The sequence below is a fragment of the Pan paniscus genome, chromosome 5 (genome assembly GCF_029289425.2).
Source record: "Pan paniscus chromosome 5, NHGRI_mPanPan1-v2.0_pri, whole genome shotgun sequence".
Taxonomy (NCBI): Eukaryota; Metazoa; Chordata; class Mammalia; order Primates; family Hominidae; genus Pan; species Pan paniscus.
This window is the reverse complement of record NC_073254.2, coordinates 21,267,934-21,293,805: the sequence shown is the minus strand read 5'-3', so window position 1 is coordinate 21,293,805 and position 25,872 is coordinate 21,267,934. Positions and strand designations below refer to the sequence as shown.

Genomic DNA, 25,872 nt, shown 5'->3' with positions numbered 1-25,872 from the left:
TTCTTCTTCAAGAAACAAACTGTTTAATACAAGAAGTAAGTAATATCTTACCTGAGGAATAGTAAATTCAGGATTATTGACAGGCCCAGCATAGTAAATCTGCTCTGAAAAAATATATAAAGCATAGATGATGTTATTCAAGCATTTAAAAAAATGATTCATTCATATGATTTGTGGTTACACAGATATGTGACAATTGTTGGCACCAAAATAAGAGCAGCTATTGCTAGAAATGTTTTCATTTCCTGATCTACACCTACCATTCATTGACTTATTCATTCATGCCACAAATATTGGTCGGGCACCTTCCATGTGGCAGGCCCTGGGGATCCTGGGATGAAAAAAAAGAAGTCTCTGTCCACATATTGCTTACATTCTGTTAAGATCTGGCTATGTCCCCACTCAAATCTCATCTTGAATTGTAGTTTCCATAATTCCTGCATGTCATGGGAGGGACCCAATGGGAGGTAACTGAATCATGGGGGTGGATTTTACCTGTGATGTTCTCGTGATAGTGAATAAGTCTCATGAGATCTGATGGTTTTATAAAGGGCAGTTCCCCTGCACACGCCCTCTTGCCTGCCACCGTATAAGATGTGCCTTTGCTCCTCCTTTGTCTTCCACTATGATTGTGAGGCCTCCCCAGCCCTCTGGAACTGTGAGTCTGTTAAACCTCTTTTTCTTTATAAATTACCCAGTCTTGGGTGTTTCTTCATAGTGGTATGAAAATGAACTAATGCATATTCTACTGAGGAGAATGATGATTCAGAAATAACTAAACAAGACGACATCCAGATTGTAACAAGTGCTGGAAAGAGACACCAAGTAATATGAGAGAGGCAGGAGGGTGTGGTGGGGAAGGGGCCAGGCTGGATCCAGGTTGCTCAGGGTTAAGTCCCAAGATTAGTTGACTGTGGACAGTTGTTATCTCTTTGGGCTCAGTTTCCTTGTTTTTGTTTTTTTTTTTTTTTTTTTTCCAAGATGGGTAAGATAATGACAATAACAGTAACTACTTCCTAGGGTGGTGGGGAATTAAAAGAGGTAGTCAATAAACAGCACTAATAACAATGCCTGGGAAGCACTCCATGAATACTTGCTAATGCCAGGAACTGGGAGGCACCATGTTCCACAGGGTGGCAGGTCATGGAGGCGTCTGTAAGGAGGTAGCATTTGAGCCAAGTCCTGAAGGAGCAGAATGGGCCAAGCATTTAAATAGCTGGGGGAAGATCATCTCAGAATAACAAAATAAGGACAGAGGCCTTGATGTGGAAAAGAGTTTAGGAAATTGGGAGGATAGAGGGAGATGAGACTGCTGAAGCACAGTGAACAAGAGCAACTGTGTTGAGAAGAGCTTGGAAAGATTGAGGGGTGACAGATATTTCAGGACCTGCAGGAAATGGTAGGGAGTTCAGATTTCATTCCAGAGGCAGTGGAAATGTGTCAAAAGTCATGTCAAAATAGCTAACTTATGTTTTGCAGAGACACTCTGCTGTGTAGAGAATGCAGAGGAGAGGCCAAGTGTGAAGGCTCTTCTGTGGCCAAGGTAAATGATGGATTGGTGAAGGGTGGTGGTGGTGGAGGTAGGGAACATGAATGAGATCACAGCTGTGTTGGGTGATAGCACCCACTGATGAGTGGGTATAGAGAGTGGGGGCCAGGAAGGTTTTGGTTTGAGCATCTGGATAGATGGGGGTGCCATTTATTGAGATTAGGGAAGCCTGGTGAGGAAGTGTGTGTGTGTGTGTGTGTGTGTGTGTGTGTGTGTGTGATGATTGAAGAGCTCTATTTCTGGGAGATGGTTAATAAGAATCCTTGGAAGCAGTTGGCTATACAAGTCTGGAATTTTAGGGAAAAGGTAAGAATGGAGCTATGAATATCAGAGTTATTAACATGTGGTGATTAAGCCATGGGACAGGATGAGATGCCTCCCTCATCCAAAGGAGATAGAATTAATCAACAGAGGAGAGGACAGGACCTCCTGAGGCCCTCCAACATTCAGAGGTTGGGTTGAGGAGAAGCCAACCAAGGAGATTAAGAAGAGATGGTCAGTGGAGTGGATGGTAGTCAGAGACTGAGGGATCAAGGAAGCCAGGAGTTGAATGTTTTTCAAACAGGAGGGTATTGCCAGCCATGCTGAATGCGGCTGCTGAGAGTTTGAGTAAGATGAGAACAGAACTGTGCAGTGGATTTGGCAACATGGAGGTCATTTGGTGACCTTGACAAGAACACTGGAGAGATGAGTACAGATGCCTGAATGGGGTGGACTGAAGAGAGATAAGGAGGTGAGGAAGTAAGAGTTTTGTTATAAGAGGGAGCAAAAGAAAAGAAAAGATAACTGAAGGAGAGTGTGGTATTAAGAATGGCTTGTTTCTTTGTTCAAGATGGGAGATACTGTACCATATTTGTTGTTCCAAGGGAATAATCTTGTAGAAAGAGAGATTGAAGATGCAGAAGAGGGAATAACTGAAGACATGAAGGGTTTAAGAAGGTGGAAAGGAAGGCTATTAACACTCCCTCCTGCATTTGAGAGAAGCATGAATATTACTCCCACAATTGTAGGAGAGAAAACAGAGCAGAATGAGTTCAGGTGTAGATACGTTTGTAGATGGGCCAGTAAACCAATAGTGGGGCTCCTGACTGATTACTTTCATTTTTGCAGTGAAGGTCACAGACAGGTAGGGGGCACTAGATGGCGAGTGCCTGTGTTGTGTTGAGTAGCAAAAGGAGGAATACAATATTCATGGACAGTGGGGAAGAAATCTACTTGAGAAATACAGTAAGATTTCTAGGCAGTGTTGAGTGCTTTTTTTGAGGTTTGTGGCCATAAATTTAAAGATACTCCAGTTAGCCCAGATGTATATTTTCTTAGAGACATTCAGCCGCTCTGATGCTACTGAAGGTCAATGGTTGGGTTGGAGTTTCACTGGACAAGAATGAAAAGAAGAGAAAGTCAAGGCTGTTGGGTTAGATGCAAGGAAAAGATTATAATAATAGACCATAGAATCTATGGCGAGTAAGGAAGAAAGTGAAGGCAGGAGGGAATTGTTGATTGTAACAGTGGGGAAGTGAGTTGAATGGAGTTTCTATTATTGCAGTCAAGGTGCTAGAATTGGTGAGCTGGCAGGATATGAGGAAGCCACATGGCAGAGGGCTTGACATTTAGATTTCAGAAAGGGTGCATTTTTACAGGCTGTGAGATATCCAGGGTTGACATAAGAGATGGTGGTTGAGGTGTAAAGATGGAAATGCTTGTTGGAAGTAAGCAGGTGAAAGAACTGAGACATCATGGTGCTTGGTGGGCCATCCACATCAGTATTGAAGTCAGCAAGAAGGATGATGCCTTGCCCAGCCCCTCAGTGATGACTGCCTCCCCCGTGATCCCTCAGCACTGCAAACTGTGTATTCGAAGCATTGTGGCTAAGAGCACACGTCCAGGGGTCAGACTATCTGGGCTTGAATCTGAGCTCTTTTTTCTATTAATTGGGCAAGTTACTTAACCTGTCTGAGCAGTACATGTAGGCACTGTAACTAATATGTGGTTACATATAGAGGGTTCAGAGGGACATCCTGCCCGGGGTTCATTTTTCATGCTGGTGCTTTGCCCAGCCTGAGGATGCACCCTTGCATTGCAATCTATGCTAATGGTGCCCCTAAAAGATATGCACCGCAGTGGTTCAGCTACTGGAACATGATTTCATTTTTGGAAGTTATCTTTTTCCCAGTAGATACTCTCTGACCCAAGCCAAGATAATCAGAGCAGAGAGACAAAGAGACCCCTTCCCAATCTGTTCTGGCAAGAGAAGCAGAACTCATCAGTCTCTAGAGCTGCCCACTTTCTGCCTGGTGTTCCAGCTTTCTTGCCAATTCTGTGACTCCTAAATGTCCTTTCAAGAAATTCCCTTTGCTTTTGTTGGCTGGATTGGGTGTCTTCTGCTTGCAACTCAGGATGTGGCTGCTACGGGCATGAACAAGCCAAGAGCACTCCTGCTGGCTATCAGGGTTTGGACACAGTGTGGCTCAGGAGCAGAATCCAAGAACAAGGACTGGTGTGCCATCCCTGTCTGATCTGGCTGGGTTCCCTTGGGCATGTTTATACCTGCTTTATGCAGGTATATTCTACAAATTGTGCAGGTATATTCTACAAATTCTACAAATTGCTGTAGGGTGGCACAGCCTCCTTCCTTCCTTCCTTGACCTAGGAAGGAGACAGACTTGGGTTTGAGACCCAGCTCTCCGACTCACTAGCTAAGTGATGTTGGGCAATTTGCTCAGCCATCCTGCAACTCAGCTTTTGTGCTTGCTAATCGAAATAGCAATGCCTCCCCATAGGGCATTGAGAGGACTGGAGAACTTGTGTGTAAAGCCGCTGAGCAGAATGTGGTCCCCAGGAAGGGTAGAAATGGCAATTAGTTATTAACTATATTATTATTTACCCAGGTGTGAAAAACAGTAACAGAATGGACATTCACTTGGTGGATGCTGAAATATGCAATGAGACTAGGTTTTGGAGCTTCTTGCTTGAGCCAGTATATGTAACTTCTAAGTTCTGTCTGTGCCTTTTTTTTAAACTTTTGTTTTAAAAAATGGATGAGTATGACTCTTTGAAGAACAACACTCTAATGATACCTAACATTTTGTTATGCTTATTTAATGCTCCCGGGGTTTGCTCATTTGTGTTCTTCACCATTAAGAGGTCCTTCACTGGGCTGAGAGGTTTTCATTAAATTGGTCTCTTACAGTTTACAGTTTCAATTGGAGCTTTTTTGGGGGCTCATGAAGTTCTTGAGGTAACTGCAAGTAACTCATGAAATTGTCTTTTTTTTTAACCTGATAAAACAACACCTAAAATTAAATTTTCACTCCATCCTTTCTCAGATCCTCTCCAATTCTGAGATTCCTTTAATTAACATTCTCACACTCCAGGACTATAAAAAGAGCCCCAGTATATTTGCACCCATTTCTTCCGTTCCCTTCATGTGCAATCTTTATCAGTTTTTAATGTGCAGTGGATTAAAGAAATTCACCTCCCTGGTTCTGAACACTTGAAGTCATTTCTGAATATCAGCTTTTTTTTTTGACCCAGATCTTTGGGTGATTGTCATTGAGTGTCTTTTTGAAAAGAAAATTGGTTTTTAAATTGTGAAAATAAAAGGTCCCAAGGGTTTTGGGTGACATCAACTTGATGCGAGGGCCTGTGTCTTCCTTTTTTTTTTTTGAAACAGGGTCTGGCTCTGTCACCCAGGTTGTGCAATCTCGGTTCATTGCAACCTCCATCTTCCAGGTTCAGGTGATCCTCCCATCTTCCCACCTCAGCCTCCTGAGTAGCTGAGACTACAAGTGCGTGCCACCATACATGCCTAGTTTTTTGTAGAGATGGAGTTTCATCATGTTGTCCAGGCTGGTCTCCAACTCCTGAGCTCAAGTGATTCACCCACCTTGGCCTCCCAAAGTGCTAGGATTACAGGCCTGAACCACTGCACCCGGCTGGTCCTGTGTCTTGGTCTGCCTCTTTTTGTTCTCAATAACCAGCGCAGATGCAGCCTGCTGACTGCATGAACTCTTTTAGGCAACCCTCTCCCCATTTCCTAGCCCTTGCTAGGATCTTGCTGGAATTCCTGCCAATTTCCCAAATTTATTATAAAATGTACATTAATGCTGAAGCATTTTTAGGGTGCTTAACAGTATAAAAATACTCAAGAGTTATAATTATGATGACTAGGCCAATTGGCATATCCAGAACAAATATTTTTGTTTAAAAAATCATTCATTCATTTACCTAGCATTTTGAGTCCCTTCCCCACCTGCTGGGCCCAGTAGGGCAGGGTAGAGGGGAAGCAGTGTTCTTTTTTGCCCCAGTTATATTGAGAAATGATTGACAAATAAAAATTGTATATATTTAAGTTGTATAATGTGGTTAGCATATCCTCACATAGTCACCTTTCGTGTGTGTGTGCATGTGTGTGCCTGCATGTGTGTGTTTGTGTGCATGCATGCATTTGTGTGTGAATGTATGTGCGTTTTTGTGTGTATGCATGCTTGTGTGCGTGCGTGTGTGTTTGTGTGTAGTGAGAACACTGGAGAGCTACTCCGTTAGCAATGCACAATACATTGTGATCAACAGTAGTCACTGCGCTGTACGTTAGGTCTCCAGAACTTACTCATCCTCTAACTGCAAGTTTGCACCCTTTGACCACCATCTCTTCTTTTCCCATGCTCCTTAGACTCTGCCAACCACTCATCTACTCTTACTATGAGTTTGACTTTTATTTTTGGATTCCACCTGTAAGTGAGATCATGCAATGTTTGTCTGCCTTATTTCGTTTAGCATAAGGTCCTCCAGGTTTGTCCACGTTGTTGCAAATGGCAGAATTTCTTTCTTTTTTAAGGCTGAATCATATTCCATTGTGTGTATAGACCAAATTTTCTTTATCCGTTCATCTGTCGCTGTTGTTTTTACATCTTGGCTACTGTGACTAAGTCTGTGAGAAATTCCCACTGTCGGTGGGAATGTAAATTAGTACAGACACTGTGGAAAACAGTGTGGAGATTCCTCAAAAAATTAAAAATAGAACTTCCATATGATTCAGCAATCCCACTTCTAGGTATATATATATCCAAAGGAGATGAAATCAGTATCTGGAAGGGATACCTGCATGCAGGGAGGCAGTGTCAACCTGGGAGGATGCAGCCCTCACTCTCCCCTCCAGGTGAGGCCAAGAGCAAAGTGGGAGGAAGCTCAGAGTCTGTGATGACATCTGGTGCATGGAGGACCAAGGTGAGGGGCCAGAGGACGAAGAGGAAGGTGGGAAGGATGTTCCAGACCAACCAAGAGCATCGTCTCCGGAGGAGGAGGAGGGAGGGAGTGCATGGCTTTATTCTAGTGAGCTCTGGATACAGTCTTTATTCCTCTCCTTACCTCTGGGTATTTCCTGAGAGAACCAGATCTGGAAGATGGGGAAGGCCCAGGCACTGCTTCTCATCCCATCCCCTCTGATCTGAAGCTTTGCTTTCTTCAGTTTCTGACCCTCGAGGATGTAGTCCTTACTGTTCCCTTAAGACTTGGAGCTGGTAAGTTAGGGCTCTCATTTAAGGTAATAACAAACTTGCCTTGGAGTAGGGACTGATAAGAGTGTCCACTGCCTTCAGGGCGAATGTCACTGTAGCTAGATCCCAGTGGGCCTTAAAGGCTGGAGGTTTCTTCAGGTTTCCATGGATTCCAGGCAGTGTGGGTAGGTAAGCTCCAGGCTAAGCCAGGCCTAATTGTAACTTTTTAGTATTATTTTTCAGTGTGTCCTAATTTGGCATCTCCTCAAGCTCCTGGGCCATTCAACTCTTATCCTCTGAGCCTCTGAGTCCTTTGTGTCTCTCCTGGAGGGGTCCTCCCGGGACTCTCAGTGCTGCAGGCTTGGCTGCTCCATTTCAGAGGGGGTTCTTCCAGTTCTCCCCATACAGTTGCACAGAATGTGCCTGGCTCAGGGTTAAGTGGGATCAGAAATCCAGCTGTGCCCTACTGGGTCAGGGCCTGTAGCCAAGGACTGGACTGAATCCCAGCAGCATATGCTTTTAGTGGTCTGGGTCACATCCTCTCAGCCCCTGGTGGAATCCCGGCTGCTGGAGTGGGCATCAGCAGGGCCTCTGACGTTACTCCATGTCAAGGGGCTGCCCCTCTGCATGCTTTCCTGCTTCAGAGAAGCCCATGAAGGGCAACTGGGAAGTGCAGGGATGTGAACTCCTGAAGCCTCCTGATCCTTAGAAGGACAATTCTGAGGCACACGCTGCGATTCCCCAGGGGTTGCTGAGGGATGGAGTCCTAGCTCCCTGTGCTGGTAATCAGCTCCCTGATGCATCTCTTACTGGCTTTCCCCATCACCCTTGCTTCCTGACACCACAGCCCAGTGTACAACCCACCCCCAAGTCCTTGAACCTGGCTTTACTTGGGGGTACCCCAAACTAGAAACACTTCCTGGAAGAAGGTGCCCCTTTTTCTAATGTATACCAAGACCATGGATGAGCTAGTGGTGGTCCTAGCCACCTGGCTGCCGATACGTTTGCACCTGTTTCTTGTGATGGAACCACCTAGTTCAGAAATGGTACCCGAATGCCCTGGAACCTGTTCCTTGACTTTTATGCCAAAGACCAGGAAGGAGAATTTTCATGCCCTGGATTATCTCTTTGAATTCTCTGAATCTCACACTCTGGGAGAAGACAGGAGCTGAGTGACAGGGACAAGAGGTGAAGATCACAGCTGTGCTCCAAGGGGAGGAACAGGGTATGCGAGGAAGCCTGTGAGTTTTAGAAAAGAGGGACTGGAGGAAGCAGCAGGGGGGCACGGTGAACTCTGTCTTTGTTTTCTTCATTCAGTTGGATGGAGAGTTACTGTCCCTGAATAGCACACAAGTGTCCAATAGTGCATAAGTGGAATAACCTATAATAAATCAAGTTAACTCTAATAAAGTGGATTTGAAAACTTTGGGACTCTTTGGCAAGTCAAATGGCCGTTTGTTGGAGGATTATTTCTGTTGCTCCACAATTAGAACTTGCTCAACTTTATTTCTAAATGTTTCTTGGGGATGTCCAGCATTTGGTCTCACCCCATTGGCTGTGTGAAGGGTCAGCGTGTTCTGGGAATAGTTGCTGAGGTGTTTTTGGAATCACAAGTGTACTTTAGAACTCATAACTGTATAATGTGAGTTTGAATGACTTTTTCTATACATGAGTTATCTTAGTTTTGCTTCCAGCTAACTCTACTTTGATATCTCTCCCTGTCCATTTGACGAGGCATGTGAGATTTTATTTTACGGCCTTTCACTACCTAGAGAAATTTAATGTTATTTACAACTTGAAAACATTCACTGTGTACTTGTAATGAATCATTTATAAAATTAGAATTTTTCCTGGGTTTCTTCACTCATGGTCCTCTCCTTAGGCCTCTGCAGTGATTCAGAGATGTACTCATCTCTACCCTCCTTTTCTTTTTTTTTTTTTTTTTTTTTTTAGAGAGAAATCTCACTCTGTTGCCCAGGGCTGCAGTGCAATGGTGTGATCATAGCTCACCACAGCCTTAAATTCCTGGGCTCAAGTGATCCTCCTGCCTCAGCCTCCCAAGTAGCTGGGACTACACCACCATGCCCAGCTAATTTTTAAAATTTTTTTAGAGATGGGGGTCTTCCTATGTTGCCCAGTCTGGTCTCAAACTCCCAGCTTCAAGAAATCCTCCCTGCCGCAGCCTCTGTAGCTGCTGGGATCAGAGGCATAGCCACTGCACCCGGCTATCCCTGCCCCCTCCTGCCTTTTTTTTTTTTTTTTTTGTTCCAGAGATGGGGTTTCTCTATGTTGCCCAGGCTGGTCTGGAATTCTTGAGCTCAAGCAATCTGTGCCCCTCGGCCTCCCAAAGTGCTGGGATTACAGGTGTGACCCACTGCACCCGGCCTCTCCCTACCCTTTTTATTCCTAATATAAGCTGGTTTTCTCTCCATGACAAACATGATGAAGGACTCCTTGCCATCTTACCATCTTTCTTTGCCAAGAATGGGCACAGCACATGGGCTGTCATTGACTCCTAGCCAAATCATTTCTCCTCTGGTTAGAGGGCATGCAGGTGGTGGTTTCATGGGGGAAAAGTGACAATAATGACCCAATAAGGGAAGCCCTTGGGAGCAATGATACAATCTCCTAACAGAAAGACTCATCTCTTGCCTCAGATTTGTGAGCAAGCGCATTATCTGTGAAGTTCTCAGAGTTGTTGGACTTCTATGAAAGCATTTTAATTGAAAACCTATGGAGTTTGAGTTTTTCCCATATTATACACAGTTTTGGGCCTTTTCACATGGCACATAGAGTTCAGCAAGGCATGCTGGTTTTCCACTTGGGGGTTGTGCAGGCTAGTAATGGCCCCCCAAAAGTGGTCCAAATCATAATCCCCAGAAACTGTGAATATGTTACCTTATATGGCAACAGGAACTCTGCAGACATGACTGAATTAAGGATTTTGAGATGGGGAGATTACCCTGTGTGGCCCAGGGGGTCCAATGTAATCACAGAGGTCCTTATAAGAGGGAGGTAGGAGATCAGAAGGAGAAGGCCAGGTGGAGATGGAAGCAGAGAGTAGAGTGATGCCACTACGGGCCGAGGAACGCAGCAGCCTCTAGAAACTGAAAAAGGCGAGAAAGCCGGCTCTCCCCGTGCCTCCAGAAGAAACACAATTCTATGATACTTTGATGCTAGCTTTCTGATATCCAGACTGTAAGAGAATCAATTGATGGTGTTGTCAATGGCTACGTTTATGGTGATTTGTTACAGCAGCTATAGAAAGCTAATACAGCGGCCTTGGATTAAGAAAGGAGGGACCAGGTGATGAGCCTGAGAAGGGACAAGGCTGGTGGCTTGTTTGTATTTGTGCTCTCCACAAAGGGCCCTTCAGAACCATGACACGGATGTAACCTAGGATTTGAGCAGAAGAGAAAGTGCTTGGGTTTAGGGCTGGGCCAGAGAGTAAAATTTCTAACATAAACTCACAAACGAGCTCAGGATGGACTGTTAAAAATACTTTAGAGCTGAGAATGATGGTTTCCAATTTCATCCATGTCCCTACAAAGGATATGAACTCATCATTTTTTATGGCTGCATAGTATTCCATGGTGTATATGTGCCACATTTTCTTAATCCAGTCTATCATTGTTGGACATTTGGGTTGGTTCCAAGTCTTTGCTATTGTGAATAGTGCCGCAATAAACATACGTGTGCATGTGTCTTTATAGCAGCATGATTTATAGTCCTTTGGGTATATACCCAGTAATGGGATGGCTGGGCGCATGTTCTCACTCATAGGTGGGAATTGAACAATGAGAACACATGGACACAGGAAGGGGAACATCACACTCTGGGGACTGTTGTGGGGTGGGGGGAGGGGGGAGGGATAGCATTAGGAGATATAACTAATGCTAAATGATGAGTTAATGGGTGCAGCACACCAGCATGGCACACGTATACATATATAACTAGCCTGCACATTGTGCACGTGTACCCTAAAACTTAAAGTATAATAATAATAAAAAAAAATAGAGCAGTATAGATACTACTAGGTCAGATCTGTGCAATAGAACATTCCACAAAAATGGGAATGTTCTGTGTCTACACCATCAAATACAGTAGTCACCAGGCATGTGTGGCTATTAGGAGCTTGAAATATGGCTGGTAGGACTGGTGCACTGAATTTTTAATTTAACTTAAATGTAAATTCTTCAAATAGCCGCATGTGACTTGTGGCTGTCATACTGGACAGTGCAATTCTAGATCAGCACTGGCTAAGAGAAATATAATGTGAACCATATATGCAACATAAAATTTTCTAGTAACTATACAAAAAAAGGAAGAGGAAATAAGTAAAATTAATTTAGTAATATATTTTGTTTAACCCACTTATTAAAAATATTACCATTTCAGCATGGAACCAATATGAAGAGTCTTAATGAGATATTTACATTATTTTTTTCATACTTTGTACCAAGTCTTCAAAATCCGGTGTGTATTCTGTACATTTCACTTTGGACTGGCCATGCTCCTAGTACTTAATGGCTGCAGGGGCCAGTAGCTACTGTCTGGATGGTGCCGACTATTTAGTTGTTGCTGAGGAAGCGGGGCCTAGCAGGGAAAATGACTTTTTCAGTGGCATTCTGTCTGCAAGCCCTGTTTGTCTGCTGTCCAGTTTCCCCCTCTGAGAGATACATAACTTCCAGCAGCAAAGCAAAAAGAATTTAAGTTTTTTTGTTCCACCTACCAACCAATTCCTAAATTTTGTGGACAAATACTTTATATGACATTCAAAATACGACTTATAAATTGGTGGGCTGATTAGATTCCTAGAAATGGAAATGAAGTAGATGATGATGGAAGCAAAAAGAAGAAATTGACTTGATCCTCAGAAACCTGGGCAACGCTGGGAAAGAGTAATGCGACTGGAAAGCTAAACAAACAGACATCACAGAGGGCTGCGTTTCTCACACTGGGGGGCTCCGGGCTCACACACATCAGGGCTCTCGGGATGTTTAGTTTCTTAAAATGCAAATACCAGCAGCTCTGGGATCCAATTGGGTGATGTCGGGGAGTCGTGAGTTGGCCTTCTTAATTAGCTTCCTAAACGATTATTACATCAACGTATGTCACTGAGCTGGATTTATGAAATTCCATAACGGTCAAGGATTTGTAAAGAATTTTGTCTTAGAAAATTAAAAGTGTTTCTGGTCCTAGGTCATCCTTAGTCATAGTATGCTGGGCTCAAGGAACATAAAGAATTGACTGATGTCAAAGTACAGTTGCAGCATGGTTGGCTCATTTACAAACATGCTTGCATTTGAGGATGGGGAGAAAGCACCCAGGGCTCTAGAATTCCTTAAAAAACAGTATGTGGCCAGGTGCGGTGGCTCACGCCTGTAATCCCAGCACTTTGGGAGGCCGAGGCGGGCTGATCACGAGGTCAGGAGATCGAGACCATCCTGGCTAACAAGGTGAAACCCTGTCTCTACTAAAAATACAAAAATTAGCCGAGCGTGATGGCGGGCGCCTCTAGTCCCAGCTCCTCGGGAGGCTAAGGCAGGAGAATGGCATGAACCTGGGAGGCGGAGCTTGCAGTAAGCCGAGATCACATCACACTGCACTCCAGCCTGGGCGACAGAGCAAGACTCCGTCTCATTAAAAAAAAAAAAACAAAACCAATATGCTTCCTTTCATTCCATTTAGCAAGAAAAAGTGCTCTTTTGCTTAGTCATTGCTTGTACCCTCTAGAGGGTGGCTACTGCTTTTAGTTCTGTTTTTTTTTTTTTTTTTTTTTTGCAGTTCGAGGGTAGGAGTTCTGCTAATGCAATAAGTAAACCATTGTTTTTGGTGATTCTGCATGAATTTGCTGCAGCAGCAGCTGCCTGGTATTTACAAGCAGGAAATCTACCATTGAAGTCTGGAGACAAGGAATAATACATGAAAAGAAGAAAGGAATGAAGGGGAGATGATGGTGCTTCAAATTTCCAATTCCATGAGAGATGCAAATGACACTCTCTCCCCACAGGGACAAGAGGGCCAGGGAAACTTCGCCTTGTTCAACCATCAGAAAATATGCAGGCTTAGACCAAAGGCATCTTCCTGCTACCTGTAAGGAAAAGGTCTTAAACTTCTAAGCCTCAATGACTCCACTGCCTCTTCATGGGCCTTGTTAAAATGCAGACTTCCAGTCTGAGACGGATGATGACTTGAGGGACTCAGAGCCCTTGCTTGAGAAACCTGTCATCAGCTGCACAAAGTTGCTGCCATGGATCACTTATTGAATGCTTGCTGTGTGCAGAACGCCATTTTATGGGCTATATGTGTATTATCCCATTTTATCCTTATGACTATCCCATGAGGTCACTTGTATTTTCTATATTGTACAGATGAGGAAACTGAGGCTCAGAGAGATTAAGTTACTTGTCTGAGGTCACATAAATGGTAAGTGGCAGTAGAGATTCAGCTCTATGTAGGTCTGGCTTCAAATCTTGTGCATAACCACCAGGCTAGAGGTTCTCAAAGTGTGGTCCCTGGGCCAGCATCATCAACCTCACTGGGGGACTTGTAAGAAATGCTAATTCTCAGACTCCCCACCTGATGTACAAAACTGGAAACCCTGGGGCTAGGTCCAGCAACTGTGGTTGAACTTGGGCTCCGGGTGATGCTGATGCCTGCTCAAGGTTGAGAACCACTGGACTGGGCTAAGGTCTCTGCTCTCCAGTGGCAGCACTGCAGTCTGATGAGTCAGGGGACAGGAAATGCTTCCATAATAATATTGGTTTTGGTAACATGCTGCCTGCAGCTACAAAATGACAGTGGGGATAATAATGGCAGGCGAAATAGTGCAATTTTCCAGGTCACAGAAAGCTAGCACTCCCTCCATGGCTCTACAGATCCATCCACGAGAAGAGGAGCCAAGGCACATGAGTTCCCATCTCAGCCACTTTGTCACTGGGGATACTGGCAGCAGTTGAAGGGCAGGACCAGAAGCTAGGATTGGGGGAGGTTGGGAATGAAGTGCGGGGATGGAAAGCCTGCAGCTTTTGAAGGAGCAGGAAGTCTAAAATGGCCCAGAAATCAAAGGTGAGCAAACAAGTATAACATAGGTGATACCCTAGAAAACATGTACAGTAGACAATAGTCCCCCTTATCTGCAGTTTCACTTTCTGCAGTCTCAATTACCTGTGGTCAACTGTGGCCTGAAAATGTTACGGTATTTTGAGAGAGAGAGAGAAAGAGAGAGAGAGAGTGAGAGAGAAAGACAGAGAGGAAGAGAAAGAGGGACCATACTCACATATTTTTTATTACAGTAAATTGTTATAATTGTTCGATTTTATTAGTTGTTATTGTTAATTTCTAACTATGGCTAATTTATAAATTGAATTTTATCATAGGTATATGTATATATGGGGAAAATAGTAAATATAAAATTTGTTACTATTCATGGCTTTAGGCATGCACTAGGGGTCTTGGAACATGTCCCTATCAGGTAAGAGGAGACTACTGTATTTTTAAATTTAGGCTTCTGTTAAGCTGCTTATTCCCCTTCTGTTATAGCCTAAATCAATGCCTGAATTCCTGGGGCTTGCATTTGTTAATGTATGTGCAGTGAACATGAAACAACTGAATCATGAAGCCCATGGTAGTGGGGCCATGGCTGGGAGCATGCTTTAGAGAGGTTGTCAGGTCATCAGCATAGATTAATTTCTTCAAGTAGCACCTGCTGGGAAGGTGGTTTAGCCCTGTCTTCTACTCCAGCAGCGCAGGGGGTAAGGCATTTTGCAGAAAGCATTTGTGGATTTTTTCCAAATCTAGGCAGTAAACAGATTGCATTCCCAGCACTCCCCCAAAATTCCCTTCATTTCCTAGATCTGTGGAAAGGAGCACATTGAAACAGAAATAGAGGAGGCCATAGAAATCTAACTGATGGGATCTGACTGCTGATCTAGATATTATTCTTAAGACAGAATTTTGAATTGATGCAGACAGTGAGATTGAGAAGGCTCTGCAATGAATGATACTGGGAGGATCACAGGTCCTAGTGTTCAGCATGAACCAGGACCAGAAGAGAAACATCTAATTAAGAAACGTAATGAAAAGGAAGGGAAGATGGGTAACCACAAGCACCCACCATGGTTACACCTTTGACTTATTTGTATGTGTAAAATCAGTGAGCATTATAACAGAATCTCTTGGATGCTGTCACAAAAATATCTGCCTTATGGGCAATATTATGCCAGACTTTAAATACAGTTCTCAGGGGATCTACTCTGTTTTATATTGAAATTCATCTCATTATAATGTATTTCTCACTTCGGTCAAACAGTAGGAAAGTTCAGATTTACACAAAAGATAAACCAGGGACCAGTTATTTTCTCAACTAGAGGATTCTTCAGATTGCAAAAGGTGTCATCATATTTCTTTTAATTGCAAACTTTAAATATTAATGCATTTAAAATCAAGTTTAAACCTAATTATTTTCTCTAGCTTGCATATTGCACACAGGGAGGTATGTTTATCTGTTGAATGTGTTTCATAATGGATTTTGCTCATACTGAGAAGTGGCTTGTGCAGGCATGGATGCGCCATGAATCAGCAGTTCTTGTGGGCGCCATTATCTTCTGCACCTCTCTCGGATCCTGACATGAATAAGGCATCATTAAGTCCTCTCAGGTTTTCATTGGTTGAATTACATCAATCACAGCTTTCAAGGTCTCAAAGAAGATTCCTTGACCTACAGATACTCTAATTCATAATCATATACACTCAGTGTATACACACATGCACACACACACACACAATTTATTTAACTCGCTTAAGCCTTTAATTTCAGTTGATTTTGGCAGTAGGTTGTGTACAATTGATATCTGCAAGTCAGTCTGTGAATCAATACACAAATTATTTTTGAAAGAGTATTACTCACTTGGTGTTATGGAACCAACGCCACTTTGCCTAGGTTGATCTACCCTGGTCAGAACTCATAGAGGTTTGGCCAGAACCAGGTTTGACAGTTGACATGTCTCTTATTATCAAGTGTGAAAATCATGTGTTCCTTGGACACATTGTGGCAAACAACACACACTGGGGTCTGTTGGAGGGTGGGGGCTGGGAGGAGGGAGAGCATCGGAAAAATAGCTAATAGACGTTGGGCTTAATACTTAGGTGTTATCATGGGATGGTATCACAGATCATCATGGGATGATCTGTGCAGTTATTCACCATGGCACACGTTTAACTATGTAACAAACCTGCACATCCTGCACATGCACCCCTGAACTTAAAATAGAAGTTGGAAATAATATAAAACAATTTTTAAAAAGAAAGAAAATCATGTGTTCATTCTATTTACTTTATGGCTTTAATCTGAGTCTCTACCCAAATCGCCAGGTTCACTTCCAGTTGAGAACCTCACGTCTCCACGGCCCTACACAATATATTCTTGACAGTCCAAACATGAGCCACCTTTAAGTCATTTCTCTCCACTTTTTAATTGGGTAGAGCTTGTGGAGCAAGAATGAAGTGTTGCTTCTACTTCCCAGGGTGATACCTGAGTTTCAGGCTCCACAGTACATCTTACAACCAAATTTTGGCTCTATTTAACTTATTTCACTTTCATCTTCCTGACGTGGAATATTCTAGGAAACTGCTTGAACAAAATGAACCTCATTGAGAGTGGACATCAAGATGTGTTGAACGCTTGATAAATCAGAGACTGAAAGAGACTGGAGTGAACTTGACTCCATTCCAAGCTAGACAGGGCTGTGGGTGTCTCATGTGTGGTGCTGGTGAGTGCTGACAAACCCAGACTTTGGGAAAAGTCTTTATGTCAGACTATTGTGGGCTAGGGTGACAGATCACACTTTGATAGATGTCAGGTTCCCTTGAAGGGAGTAGACATTCCTAAGATTATGCATTCTGGATGGAAGTCAAGCCAGTGGTAGAAAATAAAAATTTTAGAGGCTGACCTTAGATCAAAGGAAGAAGACAAAACAGAACAGAACAACATAGCCATGAAAGACTTGTTCAGTTACTGGTCAGGAAATTCTGGGATCCTGAGCAGGTTGGCAGTGTGAGATGTTATGGACTGGCTGCTCCTCTGGCTCTATGGTGAACCAGTTTGAGTCCTCTGGCCTGTTTCTATGACAGACCCACCAGAGTTTATCAATCAGCTCTGCAGTTTTCACAAAATGCTCCAACCCTCTGCCTCAAGGTCCCTCGGGTAGGGGAGGAAGCCCAGGGACTCAGTGCTGTGATTTCTAACGTGTCAGACACATCACATATCTTATTTAGTCTCCACTCTTACCCAATAATGAATTATGGCCACTCTCATTTGATAGATACAGTAATTGAGAAATAGAGAAATGAAATGGCCCTCCAGACTGTCCATGGCAGCTGTGGGGAGGGAAGGAGGCCTCCAGGCCCGCTCTCTGGCTTTTTCCTAAGGTGCTCTTCCTCCTGCCAGCTGCCACTCTGACCAGTCTTTCTGTTAAGTCCCTTTTTCCCCAAATCTAATTTGTTGGCACAGGCCTTATAAAGCAGAGTCAAAGCACAGGTGTGGCATTGTCCTTGGTGTCCTGGATCTGAATTTATGCTGCAGCTCAGGTCAAGTGTCCACCTGGTGACAGCCCCCGCATACCTGTGCTCAGTAACTCTGGCTAAGAGCCCTGGATTCTGACTTACCTTCTAGCAGTGGTTCACAAAAGTTAACATGCCACAGAACCACTTAGAGCAGGATTGATCAGTCAAAAGCAGAATAATACTTCACCACATGTAAGAATTAAATGAAATTTAAATTTCAGTGTCCATAAATTAAACAAAGCCAAATCAATTATAAAATACATGCAGCAGATATAGACATACCTCACTTCGTGTAATCTGGGCACACAGCCATGTCCACTCATTTTCATATTATCTCTGCAAGGGCAGAGTTGAGCAATTGCCACAGAGACCATATGGTCTGCAAAACCTAAAATGTTTACTATCCTTCCCTTTCCAGAAGAAAGTTTGCCAACACATGGCCCAAAGGGCTTGTTAAAATACAGATCACTAAGCTCCAACCCCAGAGCTTCTGATTCGGTAAGTCTGGGTAGGGACCAAGAATCTGCCATTTCTAATAATTTCCTAGATGATGCTGATGTTGCTGGTCTGAGGACCACACTTTGAGAACCACTGCCTTATAATAATGGCTGGTTATGCCCAAAGATGATCCTTTGATTTCTATAATTTTGTTATGCCCTTTAAATCTTTTTCCTGTCTTAGTGGAGGGCTGAAATGAGTTTACTTCTTCTCTAGCAAAGCTTTCTTTATGTTTACAGAAGATATACTGCAGAGGAGTTTGGAGCTGGACAGAAACCCAGTTCCACCCCCCGCTGGCTTTGTGACCTTGGGTAAGTTAGACTCAATTTCCTCATCTGATAAGATGAGGGTGTATATAGGAAAAAACAGTTTTTTCCTCCCATATTCTCAACACAGAGCACTTCTGGTCACCACCTGGCTTGGCTCTCACTCCTAGAGATTCTGATATCATTGGTCTGGGGTATGGCCTGGATGTTGGGAGCTTCAAAATTATAAAGGGAGATAATAATGCAGCACTGCCAGTAAAAATATTAAAGAGAGTCACACATATAATTTTATGTTTTCTAGGAGCCACATTTTAAAAGGTGAAATTAATTTTAATATAATATTAATATCATTGATAAATGATTAAAATAATATATTAATGATAAATTCTACTTAACTCAGTATATTCCAAATATTAACATTTCAACACATAACCAGTGGAACAATGATAGAGATATTTTACATTCTTTTTCTAAGACTAAAGCTTTGAAACTGAGTCTGTACTTTACACTTACAGCACATCTCTATTCAGACTGGCTACATTTCAGGGCTCAGTCGCGACCTGTGGCTTGTGGTCATTGCTTCAGAAAGCACTGGAGCAGTTAATGTGCGACCAAGATGGAGACCTACTGGGGTAACGGCGCGCTTGGTGTTTGCAGACCAGACCAAAGCTCCCGGATCACACAGGGGTTCTATCGGCATTGTTGTTCTTGAGGATTGAGGGAGTTGGCTGCAGCTTCCCTCCTTTGGGCTAGGAATTAGGTGTGGTCATTAAGGACATTCAGTGAAGCTCAATTTAGTCTTAAAAGTGGATGTGTAGCTTATGGAACCTGTTTGAAAGCATGGCAATCAACTAAAGCAAATACATCTGAATGACTCGATACTATCAGAGGAGACAGAAGGACCAAGGCAGCTTTAACAGAGAAGAAAGTAAAACAGTGGCCAATGTTGTCTCCTTCTCAGTGATCCCACAGCCTGAGTAAATGGGGCTGTGGGTATCCCAGGCAAGAGGATGGCTGTTAGATCATCCCTTGATATTCTACGCAACTCTTTGATTCAGAACTTTCTATTCGAGTCCAAATATCGCTGGATATTACATAGGCTGTAATTATCTTTGAAAACTCTTAAATTTATTCCCAGGGGAAGAGAATTTATTCTCTCTATTCTTTCCTATAATGATAAAGTAACACTTAAAAGAGTAACCTTGCAAATTTATCATAAAAGCAAGCGAGATTTCCAAAAAAGACAAAAATAAAGATCTGCAGAGATAAGTACTCTTAGCACTAAAGTGTGTACTCTTTCAGAGTTTTTTTGTGTATACACTTACACACATTTTATACAATAGGATTCAACAGTGACTACACTTTTATAGCATGCTTCTTTGTCACATAATATTCTTACAAATATATTTTCATGTAATTTAGTAATCTACGGCATCATTTTAAAATCACAGCATACTGTACCTTTGTTTGGCTGAATAATGACCTACTTAGTCAATGCCCTATCATTGGCCATATATGCTATTTCCTCCACATTGTCAATCACAGCGTAAGTAATCATACTGAAAGAGCATCAGCTGGTCTTTGAATCCAATGTGATGCTTGCCTTAAAGCTAGCTGAGGACAAGGCAGAAGGAAAGGAGGCAACATTTCAGTCTCACTAAGCCTGACCCATTTTGTGTTTTATTTGGCTTGGAGAAAAGCCAGCGAGATGCAGTTTGCAGAGGAATGCATAGTAATGCCATGGCAATGATACCAAACAGCTCAACCGCCAGTGACACCACAATGTGCCACCCACAGTGGACATTAAGTTTTCTCACCGCTCTGCTAAGAAGGACCTGCAAGCCCCAGAGCAAGCCTTTTTCTGTGTAACATGTCAACAGCAGCTTGTGCTTGGATTTGGATTGACTTTAGTTCTCCCTGGTGTTCTTTTTTCCCCTTCTGGTCTTACTATTAACCATTTCTTTGGAATAGAATCATTCCTGCAGTAGGTTTGTGGGTGGGTTAAAACAATTTAATTATCCAAAAAGCCTCTGACTTTAAAATTTTAGTTTCTCTGACTTACATAGTTTACATAATTATTTGTTCATGCAGCATTTGTATATCACTTTTCTGATCATTTTACACTATATGATATTTTACACTATATGAAGTTTTCCGGCAATTTCCCCAATGCCAGCTTCTCAGCTTGCCTATGCAGTCATCACTCCCATTGCAATAAAGCAGATAAATGCTGCAGAGCTGTCCAACATTCAAATAAGGCAAATGTCAGCCTTTTGAGCTGCTAAACTGAATTGAATACCTCAAACTGATTTAGGGAACCATCTCTCTTCTGTTTTATCAATCCTATTAAAACCACACGCAGGCAAAAATAGCAAGGTTTTCTTATACTTGAAGGACCAGGAAAATGTACTCTCTGCTAGGGTTTGATGCATGTTGTGTCTTTATGCCATGCATAAGCAGCCTTAAGTAGTCATTTTTAAGGTGAACTGGTAAAACTGTGTTCAATCCATCATATGTTCACAGGCAAATGCAATAAAACAAGTATCTATTGTGTCTTTACTTTGTGCCAGGTCTCTTTGCCATGTCAGCAGAGACAGATAGGAGCAAGAAATATGCCTTCCTTCAAGGAGTTTAAAGTTTAATTGGGAGGGACGCACACTAACCATAAAATTCAATTCCATCTGAGATAAGCACTACAGCAGAAGTAGGAACACGATGCTCCCAGAGCACCCAGAGGGAGCACTTCATCTGTTGGGGCTGGAGGAAGCTTCAGAGAGAGACAGAGAGAGAGACAGAGAGAGAAAGGGATACTTGAGCTAGGTCTGGATGAAAAGCAAATGGCAAGTGGGCCACACATGCTAAGGGGACCATCCAAATAATGTTGCACGTGTTAAAATGCAGCTCTGAAGAGAAAGTGGCAAAGGATCCCTTAAGGCTGATGCCGCAGGTATGTATAGGGGGGTGGAGCAAGATGTGGCTGAAGAAGGGAGGAAGGGAGGGAGGGATGGGGGAGAGAAGGGAGAGAAGGAAGAAGGGGAGGGAGGGAGGAAGGGGAGGGAAGAAGGAAGGGGAGGGAGGGAGGGAGGGAAGGAGAAAGGACTGACTGTGGTTGAGGAGCTCGGGGTTGGCCCAGCTGAGGGCAGGTGGAAAAAGTTAAATAGGGACGGACTAATGATGAGTTCACCATTCTGAGGAAATGCATGAACGTACTTGATTAATCAGAAATGTCTCCAGTAAGTTGAGAGAGGAAAACTGACTTATGATTTTAAGGTGGGTTAGCTAAGAAAAAAAAAAAAAAGTCCCAATTTGAAACAAAGTCAGATCACTGGGCAGAAAGATTTCTGAAATGATAATTTTAAATAAATCCCTTGGCCAAAAGCAAGACTCACTCATTTGTTGTATTGTTTGTTCTTTTATTCATTCATTCATTAAAGCTAAGATTGGAGTCAGCCTGCCTGGGTTCAAGCCATGGATCCTTCAAGCTCTGTGACTTGGTGCAAGTTCCTAAACCCCTCTGTGCTTCAGTTACACATTTATGAAGTTGGAATATTAATGTAGTATTAACTTGTAAGGTTGGTGTGGGAAGTAAATGACTTATTGGGTCTAAAGCTCTTAGAACAGGGCCTGGTACGAATGCTCAATCGTGTTAGGCATTTTGCTCTGCGTGTGTCTGTATTCAGAGCTCTCTGTGTGTCAGCCACATTTGAAATACTGGGAATAAAAAGACAAAGGTGATATGACCCTACCCTCAAGCAGCTCGTGGTCCAATGTGGAAGATACACGGCAGTAAACCAGGACAGTCCAACATGGCAAACGCTAGGATACAGTGATGTGCCACACACTCGGGAGGGATGGCGAGGGTGGTGAGGCAGCCAGGCTGGTTCTGCCCTCTACAGATCCCAGCAAAGTTCCCCTGACTTCCATCTGGCCACTCCTCCCTTAAGTTCCTTGTTTTCTTTTGTCTGCATCCCTCACTGTAGAAAGGAGATTCCAATTTCTTCTAGATCTTTCATTTAAAAGGAGTAATTGCAGCATTTCACAAGGAATTTACTGTTTAAAATTCTAGCTCTCTTGAATGAGAAAATAGATAAAGGAGTATTTCTGAGATGTGGGGTGAGGGGTGTACTTGGGGTATGCCCTGCCTTGGCCAGTGGGAGTAGGAAGGAGACCCTGGGAGGGGAGAGCAGCTGGGAGAGAACCACTCCTGGGGAAGGACAGTCAGAGAATAGAGCCAGGTTTTAACCACACCGCGGAAGCATCTCAGGGCCTTGGTGAAGCTGTGGGTAAAGACAAGGAGGAAAGGAGAGGTGGGGACAGGTGGGGGAAGGTGACCTGCCCTTTCTTCAAGGCTGTATGGCAGGCGGTAGAGGGTTGGTGCACTGCAGAAAAGGTAGCTAATATAATGGGGTTTCCGTTTCTCTACTTCGAGTGTAACTCCCGGATGCCCTGCTAGTCAATGACCCACGTGGGAAAGGTGGTGACATATCATAAGCTTCATTTTTTTTTCGTTTTTGAAGTCCATTACTATATTAAGGACATCCTGCCACTAAGGAAGTTGTGGAGGGAAAACCTGGGAGCACTCTGAACCTCAGTGGATTTTTGGAACCTCTTGGCTCTTTCTGCTGCCAGCCCTTTTTTATAAGATGCTGCTACTCACAGTAACAATGTTCTGTTTTAAAGCATCTCATACGTGTCATTTCATTTTGATATTCACAACAGCCCTGTAAGGTAGGCCTATGGAATGGGCCTTATTGTTATTTTTCTGCAACACATGCTGATAAGTGAGGATAAGCTCGTCCAAAGGCGAGGGGCAGAGACAGAGCTCTGGTCTGGGTGTCCTGGCCTCAGATGCAAGTTCGAGTTTCTCTCTCTGCAGGCCCCTGCCAGCAGTGAGCAAGACAGATGGCTTACCTCCTTTCCTTCTTCCACAGAAAGAAAACTTGGGCAGAGCCGCCTCACAGATGGGATAGGAGAAATTCAAAACAGATGAGCCTTGAGACATGAGAGCTAGGTCAAGAAAAAGCTCTTTGATGTCCTCTCCTGGAGGAAAGAGAAGAACAGCTTTACTCTTACTGCGTGTTTCACTGTGTATCAGAGGCATTCACAGTATACAGCAGCATGAGCTAAAGAACCTTTTGTTTCCATTAATCTGCTCTGTGTGGGGAACAGTTTTCTTCTTTCCTTGGTAAAACAGCATTTAGGCAATGCTACAGGGGATTATGATGGGGCCCTGTGTATGAAAGGTGGCTGTTTCTCAAAATACCTGCTTGGAACAAGGTAGTTAATCAGCTGAGCTCCCCACCCTGATGCTATGGCCTTTTAATGTGATGTCTGCAGGTCTGGCTTCTGGAATTTCTCAGTTGCATAGTATCATTTGTTCCCCATGATGGCGGTGGGGTGTGGTCACGCCTACATACACCTGCTGCTGTTGCCAGGGAGGTATTGCAGCACAGGTGCACAGGAAGCTGCAGCGGGTTCCATGGTGGTGGCTTCCAATTCTCTCTTTTTCTCCATTCCTCCCTTTTATGTTCCACCCACTCTTCTATTTCTCTTTTCTCGCTTTTTCTCTCCCCATAACATTTCTCCAGCTGCTGCTAGAGTCCAGATACTGTGTAAGATTCTAGAAATACAAAGATGCGTGAGAGTTCTTGATTTCTATGAATGTTCCCTCCATTTCTCTGGAATGATTCCACATGCTAATTTTATTAAACCTCTCTACTTTGATTTTGATATAACTGCTTTGGAAAAGGAGGTCGTCTAGTAGCTATAGAAAATATATTGACCAACTATAATTGCATGATCATATGAAAATTAAACAATCAGAAAGTGCTCTAGCTTACTGATTGGGGTAGGGGAGAAAATATTACATCTCCTCCTTGCCGATGTCAAGGTTTAAGAATTTGTATTAACTATTTGGGATACAAAATAACACAAATGACAAACCGTACCACTGGTAGTAGATTTATTTGTTGCTGAGATAACTAAAAAAGTTAGGAGATCCAGAGTAGACATTAATACTTAATCTCAAAATGTTTTCCTTTTTTTTTTGCTGGGTATACTGATTCCAGGTGCTTATAGCACCCAAATGAGTGCCTAGAGTCTTTTTAATACAAAAGCACAGCTTTAAGTGAGAGTTCTACCCTACCTGGATATAACCCAGAGAGAGATTTGAAAATGAAGATATAAATAGAGTTAATTCCAGAGAGTGGTGAGAGAACAGTAGTTCAGCCAGTCATTACAGTTAACATAAGTCATTGGGTGTGTGGAGTTGGAAGAGGCTGTGCAATGTTTTATTTCATGCTAATCATTTTTTTTTACTTACTCAGAATAATTCCAAATCTAATGTTGATATTTGATTTTAATTGCTTGGAACACTTTTCAACAGAAAAGCCAAAATCTTGTAATGGATCTGCGAAGAAGAAAACAATAGATTAGTTGCGAGTACATCGTATATTTTGCAAACATATTCAAAATTTGCAACAATATTGTTTTCACATGAATTGCTACATTTATTCAAAAGCATATTGCCCAACACTTTTTAAAATAAGCCCATGATATTTTCATCAGCTCCCCTCTGTGTCTTCAAAGCCAACGTCATGTTCACTCTGACAACAGGGGGCCTCCATCCATGGAATAAACAGGGTCTTGCTAGTTGGGTTATATCTTTACTTGTTAACGTTTTTGTCATAGAAAATGTTTATCATTGCCTGAATTGTTTCAGTTCCTTAACGTTTGGCCTTAAAATTGCTCATGCATTGCATAGAGGATTTAATAAAGTATCTATTATTATTATCAAACAGAGGGAGATACAAAAGTTGGGAGAGCTTGAGTAGACATTAATACTTAGGCTCAAAATATTTTCTAAAAAGATTTTCAAAGTTAAGACCTGCCTTTCTAATTCCATTTTATCCCATCCCATCCCAACCCATCCCATCCCATCCCATCCCATCCCATCCCAACCCATCCCATCCCATCCCATCCCATCCCATCCCATCCCATCCCATCCCATCCCATCCCATCCCATCCCAACCCAACCCATCCCATCCCATCCCATCCCATCCCATCCCATCCCATCCCAACCCATCCCATCCCATCCCATCCCATCCCATCCCATCCCATCCCATCCCAACCCAACCCATCCCATCCCATCCCATCCCATCCCAACCCATCCCATCCCATCCCATCCCAACCCAACCCATCCCATCCCATCCCATCCCATCCCATCCCATCCCAACCCATCCCATCCCATCCCATCCCATCCCATCCCATCCCATCCCAACCCATCCCATCCCATCCCATCCCATCCCATCCCATCCCATCCCAACCCAACCCATCCCATCCCATCCCATCCCATCCCATCCCAACCCATCCCATCCCATCCCAACCCATCCCATCCCATCCCATCCCAATCCATCCCATCCCATCCCATCCCATCCCATCCCAACCCATCCCATCCCATCCCATCCCATCCCATCCCATTTAATGTAATGCTTCCTCC

The 25,872-nt window shown here is 43.3% G+C and overlaps 1 protein-coding gene across 1 annotated transcript in view; it reads right to left on the bottom strand.

Moving 5' to 3' along the window:
• The window catches only part of LY86 (lymphocyte antigen 86), a 66,804-nt gene that overhangs the window by 5,249 nt on the left and 35,683 nt on the right, over positions 1 to 25,872 (bottom strand). Inside the window, exons 2-4 of the mRNA XM_003806723.5 lie at positions 24,697 to 24,783; positions 23,286 to 23,414; positions 52 to 104 (exon numbers count right to left, since the gene is read on the bottom strand). Coding sequence (XP_003806771.3) covers positions 52 to 104; positions 23,286 to 23,414; positions 24,697 to 24,783 — 269 coding nt within the window. The remainder of the gene's footprint in view (positions 1 to 51; positions 105 to 23,285; positions 23,415 to 24,696; positions 24,784 to 25,872) is intronic.